The sequence below is a fragment of the Macaca nemestrina genome, chromosome 16 (genome assembly GCF_043159975.1).
Source record: "Macaca nemestrina isolate mMacNem1 chromosome 16, mMacNem.hap1, whole genome shotgun sequence".
In the NCBI taxonomy this organism is placed as follows: domain Eukaryota; kingdom Metazoa; phylum Chordata; class Mammalia; order Primates; family Cercopithecidae; genus Macaca; species Macaca nemestrina.
Window position 1 is genome coordinate 104,227,776 of NC_092140.1, and position 23,848 is coordinate 104,251,623.

General features: G+C 34.9%; 1 protein-coding gene across 18 annotated transcripts in view; it reads right to left on the minus strand.

Annotated features, from left to right (window-relative positions):
* LOC105490279 (paraspeckle component 1) overlaps positions 1 to 23,848 on the minus strand; it is a 109,895-nt gene that overhangs the window by 28,898 nt on the left and 57,149 nt on the right. For 4 of the 18 annotated variants that reach the window (XR_011615002.1, XR_011615001.1, XR_011615000.1 and 1 more), the window contains exons 7-8: positions 10,132 to 10,189; positions 6,278 to 6,447 (exon numbers count right to left, since the gene is read on the minus strand). The exons of 13 other annotated variants lie outside the window; for them this stretch is intronic. Coding sequence is in view for 2 of the 5 variants with exons in the window: in XM_011755741.2 (XP_011754043.1) it covers positions 6,278 to 6,447; positions 10,132 to 10,189 (228 nt within the window). In the remaining 3 variants the exon portion in view is untranslated. Of the gene's footprint in view, positions 3,961 to 6,277; positions 6,448 to 10,131; positions 10,190 to 23,848 lie in introns of all 18 variants that reach the window. One more of the 18 variants, XM_011755740.3, reaches the window with a different exon arrangement.

Genomic DNA, 23,848 nt, shown 5'->3' on the forward strand with positions numbered 1-23,848 from the left:
AAACATGTAAAGCGAATAGAGAAAAATGATTTTAATTTTTAAAATTCAGTAATGAAAGCTGCTGGAAACAAAATGCTCTTGTAAAGTATAAGACTACTCCCTATTCATTGAATCATATGATTTGCTTAGAATGAAATATTTCCATACTGGGCTACATAACTTAAGAGGTGGACTCTTTGATTTCAGGAAATGAATCTTCATCAGTATGAAATTCACCTAAAAATGTTGTTTTTAGGAGGTATGTGTTGAAACATTTAGGGGAGAAATAACATCAAGCCTGCTACTTACTTTGAAGTAGTTTGCCATCCCCCCAAAAAGTCCATGCCTACAAATATCTACCAACACAGGAAAACACAAACAATCGTTGAATTAGAAGATACGTATATGGGTGTTTACTGTCTTATTCTTGAAAATAAGAAGTCTGACTTTTTATATCACTGCTATCCTCTTGACACCTCAGGAATATATTTTAACACATTAGATGTTGTAACAAAACTCTGAACACCTAGAGAAAACACTTAAATACTACCTTACTCCCCAGGAAACTTCCTCCATTTTTTTCAAAATGATGTGACCCATTTATTTTTGACTAGTACCATCTGACACTAAATCTCAACCCTTTTTTTAAAGCTTTTAACATAATGTGATCACATCCTTTCACAAAACTTACTTGATTTCAATCATGTATATGTCCTTTTTCTCATTCAGAATCTATGTTGTAATTATCAACCTAACCCCCCTTTACTAATTATTGGCTACTAATCATTCACATTGCTATTTAACAATTATTAGAGACTCTACATATAAGCACCAAGTTACTGAAATATTCTACAAGCATGTTTCTGAACAAACTGTAAAAGTATTATTTCAACTAGTGTTTGAAAAACAAGAGCCAAAGTTTCAGTAACTATCCTTGTTGATAATTCCTATTTTATTAAATGGCAATTCCAGCTAAAGCAGATATTCTTCCCCTAATATTACTGATATTTCAGGGATAAAAATATTCAATCTCTTTCACTGAGTGCTCAGCACTGATTTTACACAGAAAAATTTAAAAAAAAAAACCTTTAGGAAAAATAGCAAATTTAATTTTGCAAAAACACAAGTGAATCAGTTTTTTAAAATCTACATCTGTCAAGAAAAAAAATGCTTTTATTTACAAAATAAACAAAAATGGGGGAAATTCCAACAACATATAGTACTAGAATAAAACTATTAGGAAAACAAGTGTTCCTTTATTTTATACATACTAATTACAAGTAGCACATGAAACATTAAGTCCTGAAGACTTTAAACTCAGTACTTCAAATCATGACACAAACTACCATAACATTGTTATATATTAAAATTGTTTCATATTACTTCTTTGAAAAAAATATGATAGCATATATGACAACTTCACACTTACTTAGAAAGCTAACACTACTGAATTTCCTCTTTATTTTTGTATCTACCACTTTTAAGCAGATGATATTCAAAAATCTTCCTTGGTATACTAATTCACAAGAAAAAAAAATTTACTGAACCAGCCACAAAGTTGAACTATACAAAAACACTAAAAGCACGGAATAACTAGGAGTTCAGAGACGCTCCACTTGACTGTCACTCAGAAGCTGACTGCTCCCAGGGTAAACTTGGTAAAGCCGGAACAAGGATTTTCTTGATGCCGGGAAAAAGTTGTGTAGGACTCTGTTCTTGGTGCCAGAGTTGAGCCTGGACACTAGGATGTTCAGGAGATTAAGACATCTTTTTGTGCACTGGCCTTCAAATGTTCTTGAATGAATCATACAGAATTTCACAGCCTTGGCCAAAGGTAGCTTGGTATAACATCAAAGGATCAAGTTTCTCCCAATCATATTTCAGCTTTGAAGTGAAATACAATGCTAAAAATTACCTGAGAATTATATGGATAAAATATAGATGACGGGAAATGTAGATTTAAGTGCAACAGATATCACTGAAAAACTGTAATCAATGTTAAAACTCCCCATATCCCAATTAATGTCACAAATTAAAGCAAATCCCATTCTCCATCACCTCATACTTATGAGAAACATGAGAATAGTCTTTGACTATTATTTTACAATCAGCATATCATGTTTTTAAAGAACTGTCAAAAACAAAAGCCTGTGAATACTGTAAATTTTAGAAAACAGTTCTAATAATAGAACATGAAAATAATAGAACATGAAAGAGTACCTACGAAAATTTTAATTAGTATAAAAGAATGCATCAATTACGCTTTACAACCAACTGCTTTTATGCAAAATTTAAATGGTTTCTTTCCAAACTATACCTTCCAGCAAAACAGACACCACTATTTACATACTGTTTATTTTAAAATAGCATACTATGTTTCAGAAAGGTGCTGAAAGCATGATATAGCAAACCATTGTGATGTTTTATGAGAAACAGCTATGCTATGATCAGTGTCTGATGAATTAGATTTGTGGTATGAGTCATATATTATTCCTTAAATGTAATTTTAAATAAACATGACCAACATACAAATTTTTAAATACAGTTACGACTTTGTTTTGCAATAAACATTATAATGTGATAAAATCAGTTTCTCCCTAGTACTGAAAATCAAAATAGGTATTTGATAGTAAAGGGAGCTATTCAGATTCCAATGACTCTAGCCATTCTCAAGTAATTATCTGCTTTTTAAAATCACCTCTTGAACTGTACTCCTTTGATGTCTCAGCATTATCTTGAAAAACATGAACAAACAATTAAAAAAAAAAAACAAAACACTGCCGCTCCTTGGAGACAAACGGTTCGAACCCACCAGACAAGTTTGACTGGAGAAATGTCCAAACTTTAGGGAAATATTTACAACACTGCAGAGTCAAGCCATCTTTTAATACTTCTAGAAACCTACATTCTCAAGAAATGCCTAATTCACCACAAATCACACAGCAAATCCTCACTTAACAGCCAACCCAACAGTATTGTTTTATTTTAAAGAATGTTTAACACTAACTGTATGATAATAATTGAGGTAAGGTCTAGATATTGAAACCAAATAAATAATGGCAGATATGTTTAAAACTAGATATTATTTTTTATAAGCAAAAGAGATTTGCCTTCAAACAGTTTTTTTCAAGATGAAAAGATTTATTTGGAAAAATCAGCACAGGACAAAGATATCCTTAATAATCTGTCTCAGAATACCTGAATATTCAGAATATATATGAAATGTAGGTGGAAATTCCGATTTCACAGAACATCAGTGTTTATACAAATTAAACTCCCATACCCTCCCACCCCCACATATACTACTCTATCTACCCCTTATTAACATTAGCTTTCATTAATTAAGCTTCTATCTTCAGTGCTACTTGCACAAATTAAAAAGCAAAATCATTTTCATTTTTAACGACTAGGATTAGTTAAAGCAACCAAAGCATTACTGTTACAGCAAAGTTTAGTAAGACCATAAGAGAATACCACTAATAACAGTTTTAAATTATCCAAAATGATTTCTTTATTGAGATTAAGTAACTACATAGATTTCACAGTACTATGGAATACTTATATTTAGCTAAAGTCACAAACACATTTCAACATTCAAAATGATGAGCATCATTACCATTCTAATCTACAAAGCTCATGAATAAAGAAAATTACAAAACCTCAAGTGTTACAAAAAAAAAAAAACTTTTAAGTCTACATACATTAACAATAAAACCATTTCTTCCAGGTAACAGGTAAAAGTATAAAGGCATACCACTGACTTTTTTTTCTAGATAGCCAGGAATGAACGAATGTTTAATATCTACGACGCTTATTAGGGCCTTCAAAGTTGCCCCCTTGACTTCCTCTACCAAAGCCACCAGGACCACCACTCACAGGACCTACACCACTCATTGGTGCTTGAGGGGTTTCAGAACCTGTTCTACTCCCCATAGGTGAACCCATCTGAGATGGCGGTCCTTGAGGAAATCTGTCATTGTGCTATGATACCACACAATAAGGAACAGAATATGAAGTCCATTTGGAACACGCCAAATATAAGTGACAAGAAAAATTGGCAAAATCCCAAGTGGTGGTGTCATGAAGTTCGGCAGAAAGTCCAGCAGAATCAGGATCACACATAGAAGGAAGAAAGGAGCAATTTAATTAGTTACTATGTTTTTTTTAAAAAAATGCAGCATCTGAAGATTTACATATTGCTAATGCTATGCCCCAATTTCAAGAACAAAGAACTGATTTCGTGACAGAAGCAAATGTAATCTTAAGCCTAAACAATATTATAATAAAGCTCTTATTCCTTTTTTCAAAAGTTTATCTTGCATGAAACTATGCCATGTAAAAAAAATACTTTTTCAAAAAAAATCAGAGAAATAAAACTGGGGAGCAGCATCACGTTGTTTTTTAAAAGTAAACATTCTAAAAAAATCTTTACATCAATTCCTTGAAGATAGAAAGCACTAATACAAACATACACAAAGAATTATGATTTCAGTATAGAAACTTCTGAGAGTGTTTTCCTTGAAATATTATCATTGGGAAAATAGTTTTAAAAATTAATGTAATAACATGCACTAATAAGCACAACTAAACATATGAATTAAGCATTTTGAAAAACTTCACAATAATCATACATATTAATCTCAAAGGTTGGACAGAACTCCCTAAAGTGTAGCAGTAAAATGTCAGTGCAAAAAACACCAAGGGTGATATTTAAATAAAATTTACAATTTCAGGGAGACAATAAAAAAATGGGACAGTTAATGTTACTTCTATGTTTCTATTGATTATATGCCACACAAAAACTTAACCAAAGTAGTGTAAGTTTTTACTAGCTTTCAAACATATTACTACAAAATAAAGCCTCTACTGAAGGAAATAAATGCAATCACTGTGTTAAGCGCCATCTGTTCATAGTAGCCGTGCACTGCCTCTTTATCTCCCTGTATAAACTATCATTTTAAAAATCCAACTGCCAGCACGTCCTATTTCTCCACATTCTTAAAAGACTACATTTGAAGCAAATAGAATAATGATAAACGCTGCATTCAAATCTAAGACATACAATGCATTGCTTTTAACATCTCTCATCACGATGGATTTACAATTGGTGACCGGTCTGAGTCTAAATGGCAGTGCTTTTTCTTTCTTAGCAGCATGGGCGCCTCAAGATTTCATATAGTAGTTTCAAAACTAAACTGTCTTTTCAAAATAGATAACCAAACAACTTCCCTTTCAAAACGTTATTCAGAACAAGCATTAACAAACACTAACTGAGAAAACAGTTTGCCTGTATAAAGTCCCATTTATACAGTGATAGACTTTAATGGAAAGGATAAAAGGTATCATTCCTGCTATCAATATATTTAAATATAATAAAAATTACAACAGAAAAACCTTGTTTTCATAGTATTTAATCCACACAAAGATATCTTCACACTCTCAGATCAAGACAAAAAACTGTCTACTTTAAATTTATTAAATGTAATTTAAAATTCTGTGAAAAGAATGCCACAATAGTGGTTTAGAAATACAGAAAAACTTTAATGTTATTTTATAACTAAATTCCTTGCAATAAATCATGACAGGTAATATTTTTAACAAAAATATTTACTGAAAACTGTGTGTTCATACATATTGGACTTTTGTCCCCATCAAGCATAAAGAGTCCACACAGGAAAAGAACACCATCATAAAATACTTGAACATTAGAATGCTGGTAAATGATGGATACAAATTAAAAGCACAGAAAAAAACTGTAATTAACATATGCATTTGCTATATACTGAGGTACCACAGCATGCCACAGACAGTAATCCTAATTCTTGGACTACTTAAAAACTATCTCAGCCGGATGCGGTGCCTCACGCCTGTAATCCCAGCACGTTGGGAGGCCGAGGTGGGTGGATCACGAGGTCAAGAGTTTGAGACCAGCCTGGCCAACATAGGGAGACCCTGTCTCTACTAAAAATACAAAAATTAGCCAGGCGTGGTGGCGCATGCCTGTAGCGTCCACTACTTGGGAGGCTGAGGCAGGAGAATTGTTTGTGGGAGGCGGAGGTTGCAGCAAGCCAAGATCGTGCCACTGCACACCAGCCTGGGCAACAGTGCGAGACTCTGTCTCAAAAAAAAAGAAAAAAAAAAAAACTATCTGTAATAAATCAACATATGATGTCACAAAATTTTCTTTTTCAATGGCTGCCAAAAGAAATGATACCAAATTATATTAAGTGTGAAGCTATCCTTGATGCAGAAGTGTACATTACTGAATATAATCAAAATAATGTTTATGATACATTACCACTGATCCATTATCTGGCATCATTGGAGTTCCCATATTTGCGGCTCCTTCTGGTCCCATGGCAGGACCAGGACCCATTGGTGGGCCAGGTATAGTTGCTCTGTTGTTCATATTCATACCCATCATTGGAGGAGGACCTTGGTTACCAGCAGGTGCTGGGCTAAACGCATCTATGTAAAACAATCTATACTTAGAGCTGTCCTATCTTAGTTTAGTAAACATTAAAAATTTAACAATATTTATGCAATCTATATACCAAGACTGTTATCAAAATTATTTTCACTCCTTGAGAATGGGGTATGCATTATCTACTCTGTAATACAGCATTACCTACACTCTAGAATTAGAATTTTCATCCCCAAGCCAAACGTACATAAAATCAAGAAGGAAACTATCAATCATTTTAGGGCATTTGAGACTCTTAACAGTTTGCAAGCTTTGAGACATCAGTATTATTTGTTATAGTAGGCTTTTAAACCAAATAATCCCTAACAAAGGGGACTATATTTTACCAGTTTAAATGAGTAACAAAGGATTAGCACTTACAAAACCACTTAATTTTTTTTTAACCCATGGCTAAAAATATTAGCATGTAAATTATGCTAAGTTGCTAGAGAGGAAATCATTTTCTGCAATATATAAATAAAGATCATTATAACTAGCCTCTCATCTTAGTTTTTTTTTTTCCTCCCTGAGTTGATGGAATACCTTGCTAAATTACAGGAGGTACTCTTTTTTTTAATTTTTTATTTTGAAATATGGAATCTAAAGAAAAAAACTGAAATGACTTATAACAAAACGTATTTTTAAAAGCAACCGCAACCAAATACAGATAAAATATTAATATAGCTATCTGGATCTTTCTGACAAGCTTAAATTCCACAAATGGGGACAATCTGATAATATTTCAAGTTTTTTCATTAAAAAAAATCCACCTATCTCATATTAATTTAAACAGTGTTTGCACTCTAATACTACATATATGATGACCTCAGATACAACATATTTTTAGGCATTTTCTATGAAAAATTTTTTCCCTTTTAAGTGTTATTGCTTGCTTATCATTAAAAATTTATAACAAAGCCATTCTAATTCAGGGTTTTCTTTAGTATTTCATTACACAGGTCAATTTTCTGACAATAAAAACTCAATTTCTCAAATATACACTATAATGAAGCTGAAATCTCCACATGGCTGAGTCCCTACCAGCCCCTGGCATCGTACTTCTGCCTTCAAATCCAATCCCCAGAAACCTAGCAAATTCATAGGAAGGAATTATTTCTTTCATCCCCAAATGCTCTTGCCAATAAACAGACTTTATCCAAGAGTATTTCCACTCCCTCACTATAGCCCTAAATAGCTATTTTTAATAATTTCTACAACTAGAAATGAAGAGAGTATAAGAACAGTATCTAAGAGGCATCTTACCTCAATTATCCCCCAGAAAACAAATTTAGTTTCTTTTTCCTCTCTTTCTCTTTAATAGAATGTAATTTTACAATGGTGGGTTCAAAAATAACTACACAACTATGGGTATAAAAAAATCAAAAATAATATTTCCAACTCACAGTAGTTAACTTAGAGTTTTACTTTTAGTACTCACATCTTCCACCACAGAGCTATAAATAAATTTAAAGATCTAAGAAATGTTAGCATTATCTGGTTACTAGAAAGGTAGCATTATAAGGTATGTTTCACTTGGTTATACACACTAGTGATACACCAGAAAATCTGCTGCCACTTTCCATCAATGTAACTTGATGAGTTATGACAGTTTTAACTTCTCAACAACCCAACTGGATGATAATGATTAATAGCTCTAGAAAACCATTATGATGAAGTCTCACACTGAATGAAGACTGAAGAGAAAATTAGATAAACTGGACTTTAGGAGAGTAAGTGCTAAAATGTAAATAGGTCCTCTGGTGAATAAAATGTCACAAAAATTTTAAGTTATCTTCAATTCCTAACTAAATAAGGACTCTAAAGGCATATTCTTATATTTCTTCTGATAAAATTGCAGAGTATCTCTGTGCCATCAGAAATGGTTTTAAGTTTTATACTATTTTAAAGTTTAGCTCTGATGTTAATGTCACTCTAATAAGAACAGCCTTTTAAACTGCCATGTATAATATATAATAATCTTATTCCTAAAATCCTTAAAATTACATGGATTGTATTATATACCATCCCAGCATTTACTCTAAAAAAAAGATATGAACATTGGACCACTTGGACATCACTATACTCAATTATGCTTCTTAATTTAGAATGCAGACGCTCTCGGTTCATTAATTATTTCACGTTATCCACTGCAGTAATTTCACAATTAAGTTCTTTATGGGCAAGGGCCATGTTTCTTGCTTCCTGCATATACCAGAGATATTTACTAACTACTCATTGGTAAAAAGTGACCAAGTAAACAGCAATATATGACTCTACATTATCTGATTAGTAGTACTGAAACACTGGCAATAGAAGTTTAAGAAAAAAAGCTTACCATGGAAAATGTTCATTTCACACATGACTTAAGTTTCATTTGATAGACTATATATGCTAAGAACATACTTGATTTTGTAAATGGGTGTGCATGTTAAGTATATTGTTTGCCATGGTAGTGTAATCTTTAAAACAATATGTACATTTAAGTTATATAAAGATTTTTAGCTTCATAACAGCTTTTGTGGGACAATTAAATGTGGGACAGCTTTTGCGGGACAATTCATTTCATAAAATTTAATTCCTTACCCAACTTTTAAATGTATGACATTTCAAATTTCAAATTTAGTAAGGCCTATGAAATTTAGTAAGGCATGCTTTTGTTTGTCCTTTAAGTTATTTACTTGGCATTATTTCCCTTGCAACTTGGCTATACGAGCAAATCCATACTAAAGTTGCTAATATACTTTCTTAAAAACTTGGTTAACTCTAAAACATGCATTGGCGACACACGTAATTCCCCTGATGAGTCATAGTCTACAAAGACTGAGTGCACTTCTGTGCACAACACTGTAGGTTAAAAGAAAAAACTTCAATATTCATTAGAGTGAAGGAAAACAGGTTTAAAGTTACACAAAAAGCTAGTTTAAGATAGAAATGTATATAAAACGCTCTCTAAAAGCCTAAAAACACACTCAGGACCTATCAATTTCCTGCTCAGAAACTATCCATTTCCAGTGTCCAATTAGGACAGGCCAGGTGGCTCATGCCTGTAATATCAGCACTTTGGGAAGCTAACGCGGGTAAACTGCTTGAGCCCCGGAGTTCAAGACCAGCCTGGGCAACATGGTGAAATCCTGTCTCTACTAAAAACACAAAAAATAAGCCAGGCATGGTGGCGCGTGCCTGTAGTCCCAGCGACTTGGTAAGATGGAAGGACCACCTGAGCCCAGGAGGTAGAGGTTTCAGCGAGCTGAGATTGCACCACTATACTCCAGCCTGGGCAACACAGTGAGGTCCTGCCTCAAAAAACAAAACAAACAAACAAAAAGCCAATTAGAAGGAATATAATTTGATTTTAAAACTGCAAAGACAGAGCTGTATTACACAATGTAATGACTAAACTACTTTCAGGCTGTATTACAACCTGGTTTATATGTTTCTTTCATTAAGCCTATGAATATATAACACATCTTTCAGCCTTCAAACAAAAACAAAATGAGAATTTTCTTCCCAAGCATATATTTTTAATATAATTGTATGGTATTCCAGTTTAATGGATGTAAGAGATTTCACCTTTAGAAATGTTGGTTCCGTATTTTAGTTTCTTACTGATATAAGAATATACCACAAACAGCATAAACAGTCCCCCCAAAAATTATAAGTTACAAAAGCCTTTTGCTTCAAATCCCTACCTCCCATGTTTATTGCTCCACGGGGACCCATATCACCCATTCTCATTTCCTGTTCTCTCTGTAAGTAAACATAGTTGTCACAGTCAACCTATCGATCTTATGACTTTACATTTCCCATCTAAAATCAAAAAGAAAAGAGTGAATTGGGACATCATTTTTCATTAAAAATTTTGAAAAATTTCCATCATCATATACTTAATAAGAATGCTGAAAAGAAACTTCAGTCTCCCAGGCTTAATATACTACAAACACTTAATGCACCCAGTTTATATTGCAAGATTAGATTACTAATGAATCAGATTATATAAAACATACCACAGATTAATGTTTTTATTCCAACAGATGAAAGATACATGCCTACATTCCAAGCAAAGGAAAATCTAGTAATAATAACCACCAAAGCCAATTATTTTCTCCTCCCAGGTCACTGAAGTCTTAAAATAGAAATGACTGTTACCAACTTCATATTGCAATGTATTCAAATATATAACACAAACAGCTTTAGGGAATTATGCTAAAAATAAGGTTACAATCTTCATTGCCTAAATTATAATTCATTCATGTATTTTTATTTATCTACTCAAGCATTATTCCATCTAGGGACTACAGAAAGCCCACACAAGCAATTACTGAAAGCTCAACATAACACTGCTTTCCTTTAACTGTGCAGTAATTTTATTTGAAAACCTGAATGAAAGTATTACACAGTTAACTATAAAACAGAAATATTCAAAACATTTGAAATTTCACTACAGAAACTGCTTCCTAAAAGCTCTTCATTTACCAACAATAGTGACATAGAATTAACTTCAATGAAATCTCTAAGTGAAATTACTCAAGATAATATACGAAAATTGCAATTTTCACTTTGACTTGATGACCATTTCCAATCACAGAAAACTTTGTTAAATGTAGCAATCATGAAAAACATTCCATTATGAGACAATTGCAGAAATGTTTAAAGAAAGCATAATTACTGTACTTTCGAAAAAGCAATCTTATTAAAATCTAAATGTTCATTTAAAGTTCCATTTGATAATACAAAATACTGTTGAAAAGCACCTATAAAGCTGGAAATAAAATAAAAGCCTATGATGGAAACATAATTGCCATTAAGCCACAAGTGGCTCCTTAAAAAAACTGCCCAACTTAAACAGAGATGTCCAAAGGCAATCTTAATGAATGAAGCTACGGTACAACAAAAACACCATCATGAAGAGATAAAAATGCTTTTTCACATTATTTAGAACATTTAAATGCCAGCCTTTCTAAAACCTTCTTTTTTAATTTTTTTTTTCAGAGACCCTCGCTCTGTTGCCCTGGCTGCAATGCAGTGGCGTCATCATAGCTCACTGCAGTCTCGAACTCCTGGGCTCAAGGGATCCTCCTGCCTCGGTTTCCCTAATAGATGGGACGACAAGCATGCACCATCATGCCTGGCGAATTTTTTGATTTTTTTTTATAGAGATAGGGTCTCACTATGTCGACAAGGCTGGTATCTAACTCCTGGGCTCAAGCAATCCTCCTGCCTCACGCTCGCAACGTGCTGGGATTACAAGCGTGAATCACCACGCCCAACCCTAAAAGCCATGTTTTAACTTTCCTAAAAATAAATTTCTCATTGTAACAGTTGTGACCATTAATGGATACTATTACTGACCTGCAAAAAAAGCTAGACTGAGGTGGGGTGCAGTGGCTCACGCCTGTAATCCCAACACTCTGGGAGGCTGAGGCAGGCAGATCACCTGAGGTCAGGAGTTCAAGACCAGCCTGGTAAACACGGTGAAACCCCGTTTCTACTAAAAATACAAAAAAATTAGTCAGGCGTGGTGGCGGGTGCCTGTAGTCCCAACTATTCGGGAGGCTGAGGCAGGAGAATGGCGTGAACCCAGGAGGCAGAGGTTGCAGTGAGCCGAGATTGCACCACTGCACTCCAGCCTAGGCAACAAGGTGAGACTCCGTCTCAAAAAAAAGAAAAACAGAAACCCTGTCTCTACTAATAAAACAAAAAAATTAGCTGGGCAGTAGTGGCACATGCCTATAATCCTACCTCCTCAAGAGGCTGCGGCAGAAGAATCGCTTGAACCCAGGAGGCAGGGGTTGCAGTGAACCAAACTTGCACTATTGCACTCCAGCCTGGGCAACAAGAGCAAAACTCTGTCTCAAAAAAAAAAAAAAAAAAAAAAAAGCTAGACTGTGATATAAAATTGGCTACTGATCAAGCATTACATTTAGAAAACTATTTTAAAATAAAGATTATGTTTATCACTACTTTCAGTAGACCAAATCAAACTGCCATTTCCTTATCACTACTTAGAAACTACTGATAGGTTCTCAGAACCTACTGATAAAAGTGAAGAATGCTTCAACACACCCAAAATCTTCTAGCTATAAAAATAGTATCTATAGTATCTAGATACGTATCTGTAACAAGCAAATATAGTAGATCTTCTGTTGTTGAGAAGCTGGTTACACACCTGCACCATCGAGTAAAATATATGGATTTCATAATCATGACTTTCGGGGAGGACAGGACAGGAGTTCAATTTATATTTTTACTTTTGAATTTGTCTTCACTATAAAAGGTTAGGAATTCAATATCTAACCACTAATATAGGGAAATTATTTACAGTCTCACTGCTTGAGATTTCAATTACCCCTTATATACCCTAATAGCTTAACTATTGGCCTGTGATTCACTGGCAGGAAAAAAGGGCATAAACAATCTTTTTTACTGTCTCTTTATATTCTCAGCTTTATGTATCACTTTCTAGAATAACTTTCTAGAATAGTGTGAGCTTTATTATTCACAAAGTACCTTCTTTTACTATTATTGTTTGTTTTGAGACGGAGTCTCGCTCTGTCGCCCAGACAGGAGTGCAGTGGCTCAATCTCGGCTCACTGGAAACTATGCCTCTCGGGTTCACGCCATTCTCCTGCCTCAGCCTCCTGAGTAGCTGGGACTACAGGCGCAGCCGGGCGTGGGCCCGGCTAATTTTTTTGTATTTTTAGTAGAGACGGGGTTTCACCGTGTTAGCCAGGATGGTCTCGATCTCCTGACCTCGTGATCCGCCCGTCTCAGCCTCCCAAAGTGCTGGGATTACAGGCGTGAGTCACTGCGCCCGGCCCCTTCTTTTATTATTAAATCCATTGTCACTAAAAAAATTTCATGGGAAATGTATCAATGTACCGAAAATAACTATGGTTTTAAGTCAACTATTAAACACGAACATTCCCCTTCTGGTGGTATATTATAAATCGGTACAAGTTCTAAAACACTTTTCTCTAAATGAGATAATCAGAGTATCTTAGAATACTCCAGGCTACTATAGCATATTACTGTATTAAAATACCAATTAAAAAATAAATAAATAAAATACCAATTCATGAGGCACATTACAGCATTTTTCACTAAATATATATATACACACTTGTATTTAGTAATGTTGACAATATCTTAAAGATGATTACTGAATACTATTTTACACAGCTTTGCTCTTAAAAAAAAAGAGTGTAATTTGATGACATCATTTTGTAACTATTTTAGAAGGGGCAAAAGAAATTTTCAGTTTCCCAGTCATGTCTTCAGGCTGTTACTTTCTAGAAACCCACTGCTACAAACTTCTAGTAAAATACAAAAGAGGTAGAGATTATATTAAGATGATTTTGTAAAATAAAATACAGCATTCTTCACTATCACTAAATCTATCAAATATTAGTAAGAATCACTTGAAGAAATTCCCAAATGTGTGCCCATCCAACAAGCAATACACAACACCCTTCCTTCCATGAATGACTTTTAATAACACTTCAAATTAGAATTTAAGTTAGAACCAGTGTGTATATGTGATATTTTTACAAATTTAAATAATGTTTTATTACATTACAAAAAGTTAAGAGTTGTGGTTTAAGCCAAAACAAATTATTTGTAACCAACATCTCAAAAGACTGCAGTGTGCTAAAATAAAGCTATGATGAAAACTCAGTTTTACATTATTGATTCAACTCTATGAAGTAGGCCTACTGTTACCTGATTTTAGACATAATGAAACTGAGGCACCAAGTTGAATAACTTAGTCAAGGTAATACGGATACTAAGTGGCTGAGCTAGCCTATACGATTCTACTAAAAAAGAGTTACAAAATTTTTGACATTCACAAGATACTTTCATTCTTCAAAAATTCCAACATATCTCCATGTCCCAGACAGCCAAAAAAAAAAAATAATAATTCCAACAGGCGAAGCCTAATAAAAGGCGAGATTTTAACTTATCTTTGCAGTACTTATAAGACTGTATGCCTTTCCATGAAAAAGAATTATACATATGTATTCCTGAAAGCTTGGAATGCAAGTGTACTTAAATTAACAGATGACCAAAAAGGAGGCAAAGTATGACTAATTCCCAGAACCACATGTCAAAAGAGCATTCCATCATCGCAGCGTTCTTAACGTGTAGGTCATGGAGTTCTAAGAGTCCCCAAGACTCAGGAAGTGCAGTCATAAATATTTCATGTTTTCCTAGCACTAAGATATAGTTAGTTATAATATATCATCAGACTTTTCTCTGTGTCAACATTTACTACATTCAATGGTACAAAAGTAATGACTGGGAAAAGTCCCAGCACTTTAGCACAAGCCAAGAGATCTGGGCCCAATTTTTACTAATAACCACTGCATTTGACACATAGATAAAATTGTATTTTCAATTTTTAAACTATGAATACCTGGAGGAAGCAGTAAAAGTTAATTTTATTAAATCTCTATCCATGGGTACATGCTTTTTTCATGTTCTTCACAATAAAACAGGATTTGTCCACAAAGTACATCTGCTGCATTCTGAAGCAGGATGGTTATTTTAAGAAAAAGCATTCATGATTGGGTTACATGCTGAATGAAATACTTTTTTCATGGAATAAGATTTTTATATGAGACACCTATAATTACCGGCTTGAGTATTTGGCCAGCATTTTCTATGAGATCAATATGAAGACATGTAACTTCTTTTTAATTTTGTAAAATAAACACATTAGCATTTGGATAATCTGCTTAGGTCAATGCATCAGTATTTTTCTTCTGATTGGTACATGACACTACAAAATCATGCATGGGTAAAAGAGCCATTCAAAATTCAAAGCAGCCCAATGGATTCCTTTTTCTTTTTTTTTTTCTTTTGAGACAGAGTCTCACTCTGCTGCCCAGGCTGGGGTGCAATGGTGTGATCTCAACTCATGCAGCCTCTGCCTCCGATTCAAGCGATCCTCCTGCTTCAGCCTCCAGAGTGCAGAACTATAGGCACATACCATCACACCCAGATAATTTTTGTGTTTTTTGTAGAAATGGGGTTTTACCATGTTGCTCAGGATGGTCTTGAACTCCTGAGCTCAACTGATCCACCTGCCTCAACCTCCCAAAGTGCTAGGATTACAGGTGTGAGCCACCATGCCCAGCCAGTCCAATTAATTTCAATGTTAAGAGTACTTTTAAGTTTTACAGTAGTATCAAAAAAATCCACAATTATCTTTAAAGGTTATTAACATACTCCTCCCTTATCACTTCTCCGTATAAAGTCAGGTCTTCTTTGACGCATTTTAATTAAAAAGCTTTCTGCAATAGATGGAATGCAAAAGCAAATGTGGGAAGCCGACCATTTCTCATAGAGCAAAACAATTTACAAAACATAAAACAATACCATTCTTCCCACTGCACTGAAGGGAACATTAAAGGCATTTGCAAAAATGTACAAGAAAGTGACTCTTAATTCTGTAACATTTTCTTTAAAACGCGCTTTGGCTTATAACATGGTAAATATTGATGTATTCCTTCAGCAGCACTTTGGAGGTCTCAATAGTTTTTCCTAGTGATATGGAAAATTAAAGAAATATGGAAGCCAAAATGTTTGAGAAGCACTATTTTTAAAGTCCCAGTCAGTCTTCTTTCACGAAAATATAAAACAGAAAGATTGCACTGAGTAAGGTAAATTAACCTAACAAATATTTTCCAAAATGTGGTAAACATGCCACTACTGGCACATGACACTTTTTGTGCAGAACATGGATATTTTTCCTTTAATATTTAATACTTGGGCTATCAAGACACAAGGTGAGCATAACCATCCAAAACCCCAAATGCTCCAAAATCCAAAATGTTTTCAACACCAACACAATGCCCAAAGTGGAAGATTCCATACTTGACCTCATGTGATGGGTTTAAGTCAAAATGTAGGCAAAACTTTCATGCACAAAATTACTTAAAATATTCTACTGAGCCAGGTATAGTGGTTCATGCCTATAACCCCAGCACTCAGGAAGGCTGAGATGCAAGAATTGCTCGAGCCCAGGAATTCAAGACCAGCCTGTGGAACACAGTGAGACACTGTCTCTTAAAAAAAATTTTTGGGCGGACGCATAATCCCAGCACTTTGGGAGGCCGAGGCAGATGGATCATGAGGTCAAAAGATCAAGACCATCCTGGCTAACACGGTGAAACCCCGTCTCTACTAAAAATGCAAAAAACTAGCCGGGCGTGGTGGAAGGCACCTGTGGTCCCAGGTACTCGGGAGGCTGAGGCAGGAGAATGGCGGGAACCCGGGGGGCGGAGCTTGCAGCGAGCCAAGATCGTGCCTCTGCGCTCCAGCCTGGGTGACAGAGCGAGACTCTGCTTCAAAAAAAAAAAAAAAAAAATTTAAATTCTATGAAGTTACCTTCAGGCTATGTATATAAGACATATATGAAACATAAGTGAATTTCGTATTTAGATCTGGGTCTAATCTCCAAGATATCTCATTATGTAATATACAAACGTTTCAAAATCCAAAAAAATCCAAATTCCAATACACTTCTAGTCCCAAACATTTTAGATAAGGGATACTCAACATGTATATTTTGTGTGTGTATGTATATTACCAATAACCTAATTTAAAGGAATGACTTAACACAGTACTCAGGTAAAGCTAAAGTGTAGTATGACCACCTAAACCTGGGAGATACACTCACTGAACTAAATAAAAACTGCTTTAACTGCGTCAACTGGAATAACATTGATTGATCAATGACAAGAGGTATTCATCTAACACTTTATCAATATAAACTCTTGTTTGAGAGAATGCAATCTTAATGGGCACAGTCAATATTCTTTTTTAGGTCACAGTCAAAATTCTTTATTGATAAAGACCTCTCATGTTTATCTCAAAAGAAGCTTTAAGAATGGTCTAGGAATCACCACATGCTATTTAGGTTCTATGCCTCAAAAAAAGAAAATGCTAAAACAATGTAGAACATTTAAATCCACTAAAAAATATATAATTCTAGAGAAAAATATAGTAAGTTCTGACAAGTAACAGGATTCAGCCTTTTTAATCAATTAGGAATATCTAAATATTCCTAAAAATAAATTCTCTAAAAAAAAATTATATTCAGCAATTGAAAGTATTTTAGTGTGAGCAAACTATATACTATTACCTTTTCCTTCACTAGAGAAGGTTACATAAAAGAGTAAAGTTATAACCAGTTAAATTTTCATGAGAAAGACTAAATAAGAACTGTTGGCCAAGCGCGGTGGCTCACTTCTGTAACCCCGGCACTTTCGGAGGCTGAGGCAGGCAGATCACCTGAGGTCAGGGGTTCGAGATCGGCCTGGCCAAGATGGTGAAACCCCATCTCTATGAAAAGCCTGGCGACAGAACGAGACTCCATCTCAAAAAAAAAAAAAAAAAGTTAGGAGCCAGAAATATTACAAATTGTAGACACAAAGAATGAAGCAAAAATCACTTACATGAAATATTCATGGGTATTTTTAAAAACCTCAAGAGATTAGGCCTCTCTGCCAAGAAAGTATTAACTCATGAAAAAAGTATTAAGATATTGAAAGATGTACATCGGCAAATTAATCTTTTCTAATAAAAGTAAACTGGGCCGGATGTGGTGGCTCACACCTGTAATCCCAGCACTTTCGAAGGCTGAGGTGGGCAGATCACTTGAGGTCAGGAGATCAGCCTGGCCAACATGGTGAAACCCCGCAAATACTAAAATTACAAAAACTTAAGGCCAAGCATAGTGGCTCATGACTGTAATCCCAGCACTTTGGGAGGCTGAGGCAGGCAGATTACCTGAGGTCAGCAGTTCAAGACCAGCCTGATCAACATGGTGAAACCCCATCTCTATTAAAAACACAAAAAATTAGCCAGGTGTTGTGGCGGGTGCCTGTAGTCCCAGCTCCTCAGGAGCCTCAGGCAGGAGAATCGCTTGAACCCAGAAGGTGCAGACTGCAGTGAGCCAAGATCGTGCCACTGCACTCCAGCCTGGGCGACAGAGTAAGACTCCATCTCAAAAAAAAAAAAAATCAGTCGGGTGTGGTGGTGCACCCCTGTAGTCCCAGCTACTTGTAAGGCTGAGGCAGGAGAATCACTTGAACTCAGGAGATGGAGTCTCTGAGTTCCGCCACTGCACTCCAGCGTGGGCAACAGAGGGAGATGCCACTTTAAAAAAAAAAAAAAAAGTAAATAAGGGTCAGGCATGGTGTCCAGTGCCTATAATCTCAGGGTTTTGGGTGACCAAGGCAGGAGGATCCCCTGAGGTCAGGAATTAGAGGTACGGTGACCTATGATTGCGTCACTGCACTCCAGTCTGGGTGACAGAATGAGACCTCACTCAAAAAACTTTTTAAATGTTTTAAAATGAAAAGAAAAAAATATACATTTCTATTGATACAACTCAATAGCATGTAAACTTTCCAACTTAATCAATAGTGAATGCTTGGAAAACTTAACATTTTAAATTCAGGCAATTAATTTCCAATACACTGAATTATTCGCTGCTAGTTAGTGAGAGGTAGTTTAAAAAATATAAGACAATCTCTTTATATATATATACCCAAAGGTGGGTTTTCTCCCCTCAATACATGCATTCCTAAATACCTTCACACATGAATATTTGGGAAAATATTCCTCAGTTATATGATTGTTTAAATGAAACTTTACATCGTATGTTATTGACAGAATTGCAAACTACATTGATGGAACTGCAAATTAAAATGAGATAGTACTACAAAACCTACTAGAATGGTGACGATCCGAAACACTGACAAAACAAATGCTGGCAAAGATGTGACACAACCAGAACTTTAACGTACTGCTGAAGGCAATACAAACAGGTGTAACCATTTTGCAAGACAGGCTGGCAGTTTCTGATAAAATTAAATATACTCTTACCATCTGATACAGCAATATCACTCTTTGCTTTTTACCCAAAGGAGGTGTAAACTTATGTCTACATAAAAACCTACAAAGGAATGTTTATAGCAGCTTGATTCATAATTGCTAAAACCTGGAAGCAACCAAGATGTCTGTCCGTACGTGAATGGGTGAACTGTGGTACAACCACAATATTATTCAGCGCTAAAAAGAAATGAGCTATCGACCCATGAAAAGACATAGAGGAAACTGAAATGCATATTGCCAGGTGACTGGAAGCCAATCTGAAGAGGCTATATACTGGATGATTCCAACTATATGACGTTCTGGAAAAAAACTAAACTATGGAGATAGAAGGATCAATGGTTGCCAAGGGGTAGGTGGAAGGGATAAAGAAGAACACAGAAGATTTTTAAGGAGGTGAAAATACTCTGTATGATACTAGAATGATAGGTTCATGTCATAGATTTGTCAAAACCCTCAGAATGGACACCCAGAGCAAATCTAAAGGTAAACTATAGACTTCGGCTGGTAAGAACGTGTCAATGTAGCTTCAGCAATTTTTATAGATATATCATTCCAGTAAAACATTTTGATAGCAGGAGATGATGTATGTGGCATGGGGTACACAGGCAATCTCTGTACCTTCCACTCAATCTTGCTGTGGACCTAAAGCTCTTTTGAAAAAGACTACTAAAATATTGAAACTTTAAAATGAATCCTTTTGAATAATCAATTACATTAAAAATAAATAATAAATAAAGATGAGTCTCACTATGTTGCCCAGGCTGGACTTATACTCACTGGGCTCAACTGATCCTCCTGCCTCAGGCTCTCAAGTAGCTGGGACTACAATCATGCCACTGCACCCACGTAATTACATCTTAATTTATACTGCAAGGTTTAGTCACGAAACAAAAAGTAGTTGTTACTTGTTAAATACTAAATCAGAAATAGAGGCGACAAATAGAAGTAGGGAAACTTACTGTGTTCATTAACTTGACATGTGCCTCTTAAACCAAATACATTCAACAATGTATTTTGAAAGCCTCGTTCAGGTAATTGAGTGAATAGATTGCTCTGATATTACTGTCAAATTCAACTGAATGTGTAGAAAAATTAATGGCTGCTTTTTAATATATAGGGTGGCATTATAACCGAAGATCAATTAAATGTAAACACAATCTAGCATACATCAAGGGACAGAAGGAAATAAGTATTTTACATAAATTAATTGTTAAAGAAGCTTCTATTCGGCTGAGATTTTAAGAGACGGGCCTCTCACAATGTTGCCCAAGCTGGCCTCGAATTTCTAAGCTCAATTGATCCTCCCACCTCAGCCTCCCAAGTAGCTGGTGCACAACATTGCTCCTAAGAATTTTATTTATAATACATTATAATGCATTTATAATGCAAACACCTGAGAGTATTTTCAAGATTACCAGTTTCAACTGTCATTGTAAACTCTCTCTGAAGAGGCGCTTTTACAACTTAAAATTGATTAATAATATTTATTCTTCAAATTTAGTTATTTTACCCAGAACTCCTAAAAAAAAAAAAAAAAAAAAAGAGCAAAGATATCAGCTGTAAGACAAACAATACTAGCAATAAAATCTTACCAAAGCTCACTTAATGCTGGTGACTGGTTTGCATTTCTTGATCCAAAACCTCTTTCTTATCCAGTGCATTTCCTTACCAAAGTAAAACTATCATAACTGGCCAGGTCAAGGTATGAAAGGTCAAAGAAAAAAACAAATATAAACTGCGCAAGCAGCAATTCCAAACTGGTCCCATCAACAGAAAAAAGCAGAACAGAGGAAGACAAGGCACAGAAGGCCAACGTATGAGCTCAGTACACATTTTATACAGGAGAGTATCCGCTTCTGTTTGTGGTATTAGGCATTAGATAAATCATCTTAGTAATTTACCAGAGGCCTTGAAATCGTGATAAGTTAATACATATTTTCTTCTAAGTAGGTAACTCAAAGCTACAGATTCAAATACATAGTCATTTTTTACACATTTAAGTGGTACCAAAATAAAAATCAAAGTTATTTAAAATTTGCCATTATAAAATAAACTACTGTAACAATCAAATCAATTGGTTAAAACCAAATATAGAAAAAACAATAATAAACCAAATGAAGAAGTTATCTTAAGAAAACCATGGTAAATTACAACCAGAAAAGCCAGGGTTTGACATAGTGCACAATGTAGTGTAAGATACCATTCAGAAAAGAAGTAAACTTACCCATAAACTTTCAGTTACCTTAAATTGTAAAAGTCTTTGAAAGTTTGTAATTATAATAATTATCAATCTAACTCAAATAAGCAAATCTAACTCATATAACTGTATCTCATCAGCAGAAGATACTTACAAACCAGAGTTCCTACAGCCTACTTCTCACTAGTTGGTACCTTAATACTGAACATAAATAGACATTATAATTTTTTAGTTTTAGTATAAAGTTCTAACATTTTACATGATACTACAGATACTATCCTCAATATGAAGTACAGAAGATCGTAGATACTGACTAGCCTAAAACATAATTTATTGTCACTATACAGAACAAGCACTGTAAGGTGGCTCCAAATACATTAAACAAGTCACAAAGCAGAAGCAAAAAGTTAAATTTTTATGCCTTCCGAGGATCTTCCGTCACTAATTCAAACTAATAATTAAAATTATTATTAGTTGTATTATATAGTAGACAATGCACAAGATATGTTTACATTAGTTAACCACATCTATTTGCCGGTCTTGACTCTCCTCTTCTCTGATTGCTCAAACAAGAGTTAACATTAGCTAAGAAATCTTACCGTTCTGAACCAAAAATTATTACAAGAACTTACCATTTCAAATGAAAAGACATGAGGTATTCCTACAACACAGCAGGAATAATAAATAAATCACATCATTTTATAAACACACACACACACACACACACAAAAGTACCACAATAGTGCCTAGACTATTTAATGACAAGCTAGACACCCTCAGTAAAGAATTTCATTTTGTAAACTCTCAGAACGTTTGAGCTGTTTCTTTTAACATTACTCCGTATAAGTACTCAGCACCTAAAATCCTCTAACATCCTTTGTATCCTCTACAGTGCTCAGCACTATGTTCTAAATACAGGAAACAGTGACCAAATTTTTCTTCCAAAATGGTAACATCCCAGTCGTCCTGTAAGTCTAATACTCTGAAGTAAAAAGTTAGGTGTGTTGAAAACCAAGCACAAAAAAAATGGTTTCTTTGGCTGCTTTTAAAAATTACTCTTCATTATTTAATCACGTATGAAGTCTATAAAAATGTTATCAGCAGTTGTACCTCAGTGCCACCCATGTTTTCCAAAGTACCAACTGTGTAATATCTGAGGCATTAATATTCAATAAATGCCATTGTCTGGTGATCCATACAAACCGAAAACCATAACTGAGCTGCACTGGCATTGGAAAAACAAGACTTCAAACAGCTCCTTAATTCTCTCAGTTTACATCTCAGTAACTATAACATGACATAGAATTTGTGACCTCGAAAAATTCAGAGAACACAAAGTCAGAACAAAATTAGAATACAACTTGGGAAGTATTAAGAATAAACTATATTAAACATAAAAAGGACCGGGGTAGTGGCTCACACCTGTAATCCCAGCACTTTGGGAGGCCAAGGCAGGTGGATCACTTGAGGTAAGGAGTTCAAGATCAGCCTGGAACCCCATCTCTACAAAAATACAAATATTAGCCGGATGTAGTGGCACTCACCTGTAATCTCAGCTACTTGGAAGGCTGAGGCACAAGAATCACTTGAACCCAGGAGGCAGAGGTTGGAGTGAGTCGAGATCACACCATTGCACTCCAGCCTGGGCAACAGAGCGAGACTCCGTCCTTAAAAAAAATTTTTCTTTTAAATTATTTTAATGAAAAGAATCACAGCTAGGGTGAGGAATCAGAAGAAATACATGACCTGAGTCTGAACAGATACTCTCCAAAGGGAAAAAAGAAAAACATGGTAATTATTCTGGATTATGAACCTCTCTGAAACTCTAACGGAAGGTAAGACCAAAAAAAAAGTTAATCAATACAATGAAGGGTCCTCTGACGAAGTGTGTACACAGAATAAGAGATTCAGTCACCATTTCCAAGTAGTCATTCAAAAAAGATTAACAAATATGATGACAAAACACAGAAAACCAATACTAATAATCATAGCATATGATTAGGCTAACCATACCTCCTGGTTCACCTAAGAAAGCCCATTTCATGCCTATTGTAGCAAGTATTTTAATAGTATCCATGTTCATTTGTCCCATTTTATATGAAACATTCTATGGTTTCCCACGCATCATTAGATATTATTAAAACTATTAAATAACCTTTGGAGGAGTGATCAAATAACTCAACACCTGGTTAAAACTGACACATACCTTCAACCCAAATATCCCAAATCAGCAAAATCCTACAAATCAATTCCAAGAATATGTGTAAACATTACAAACTTACATATCTTTTTGTTTTTATTTGATC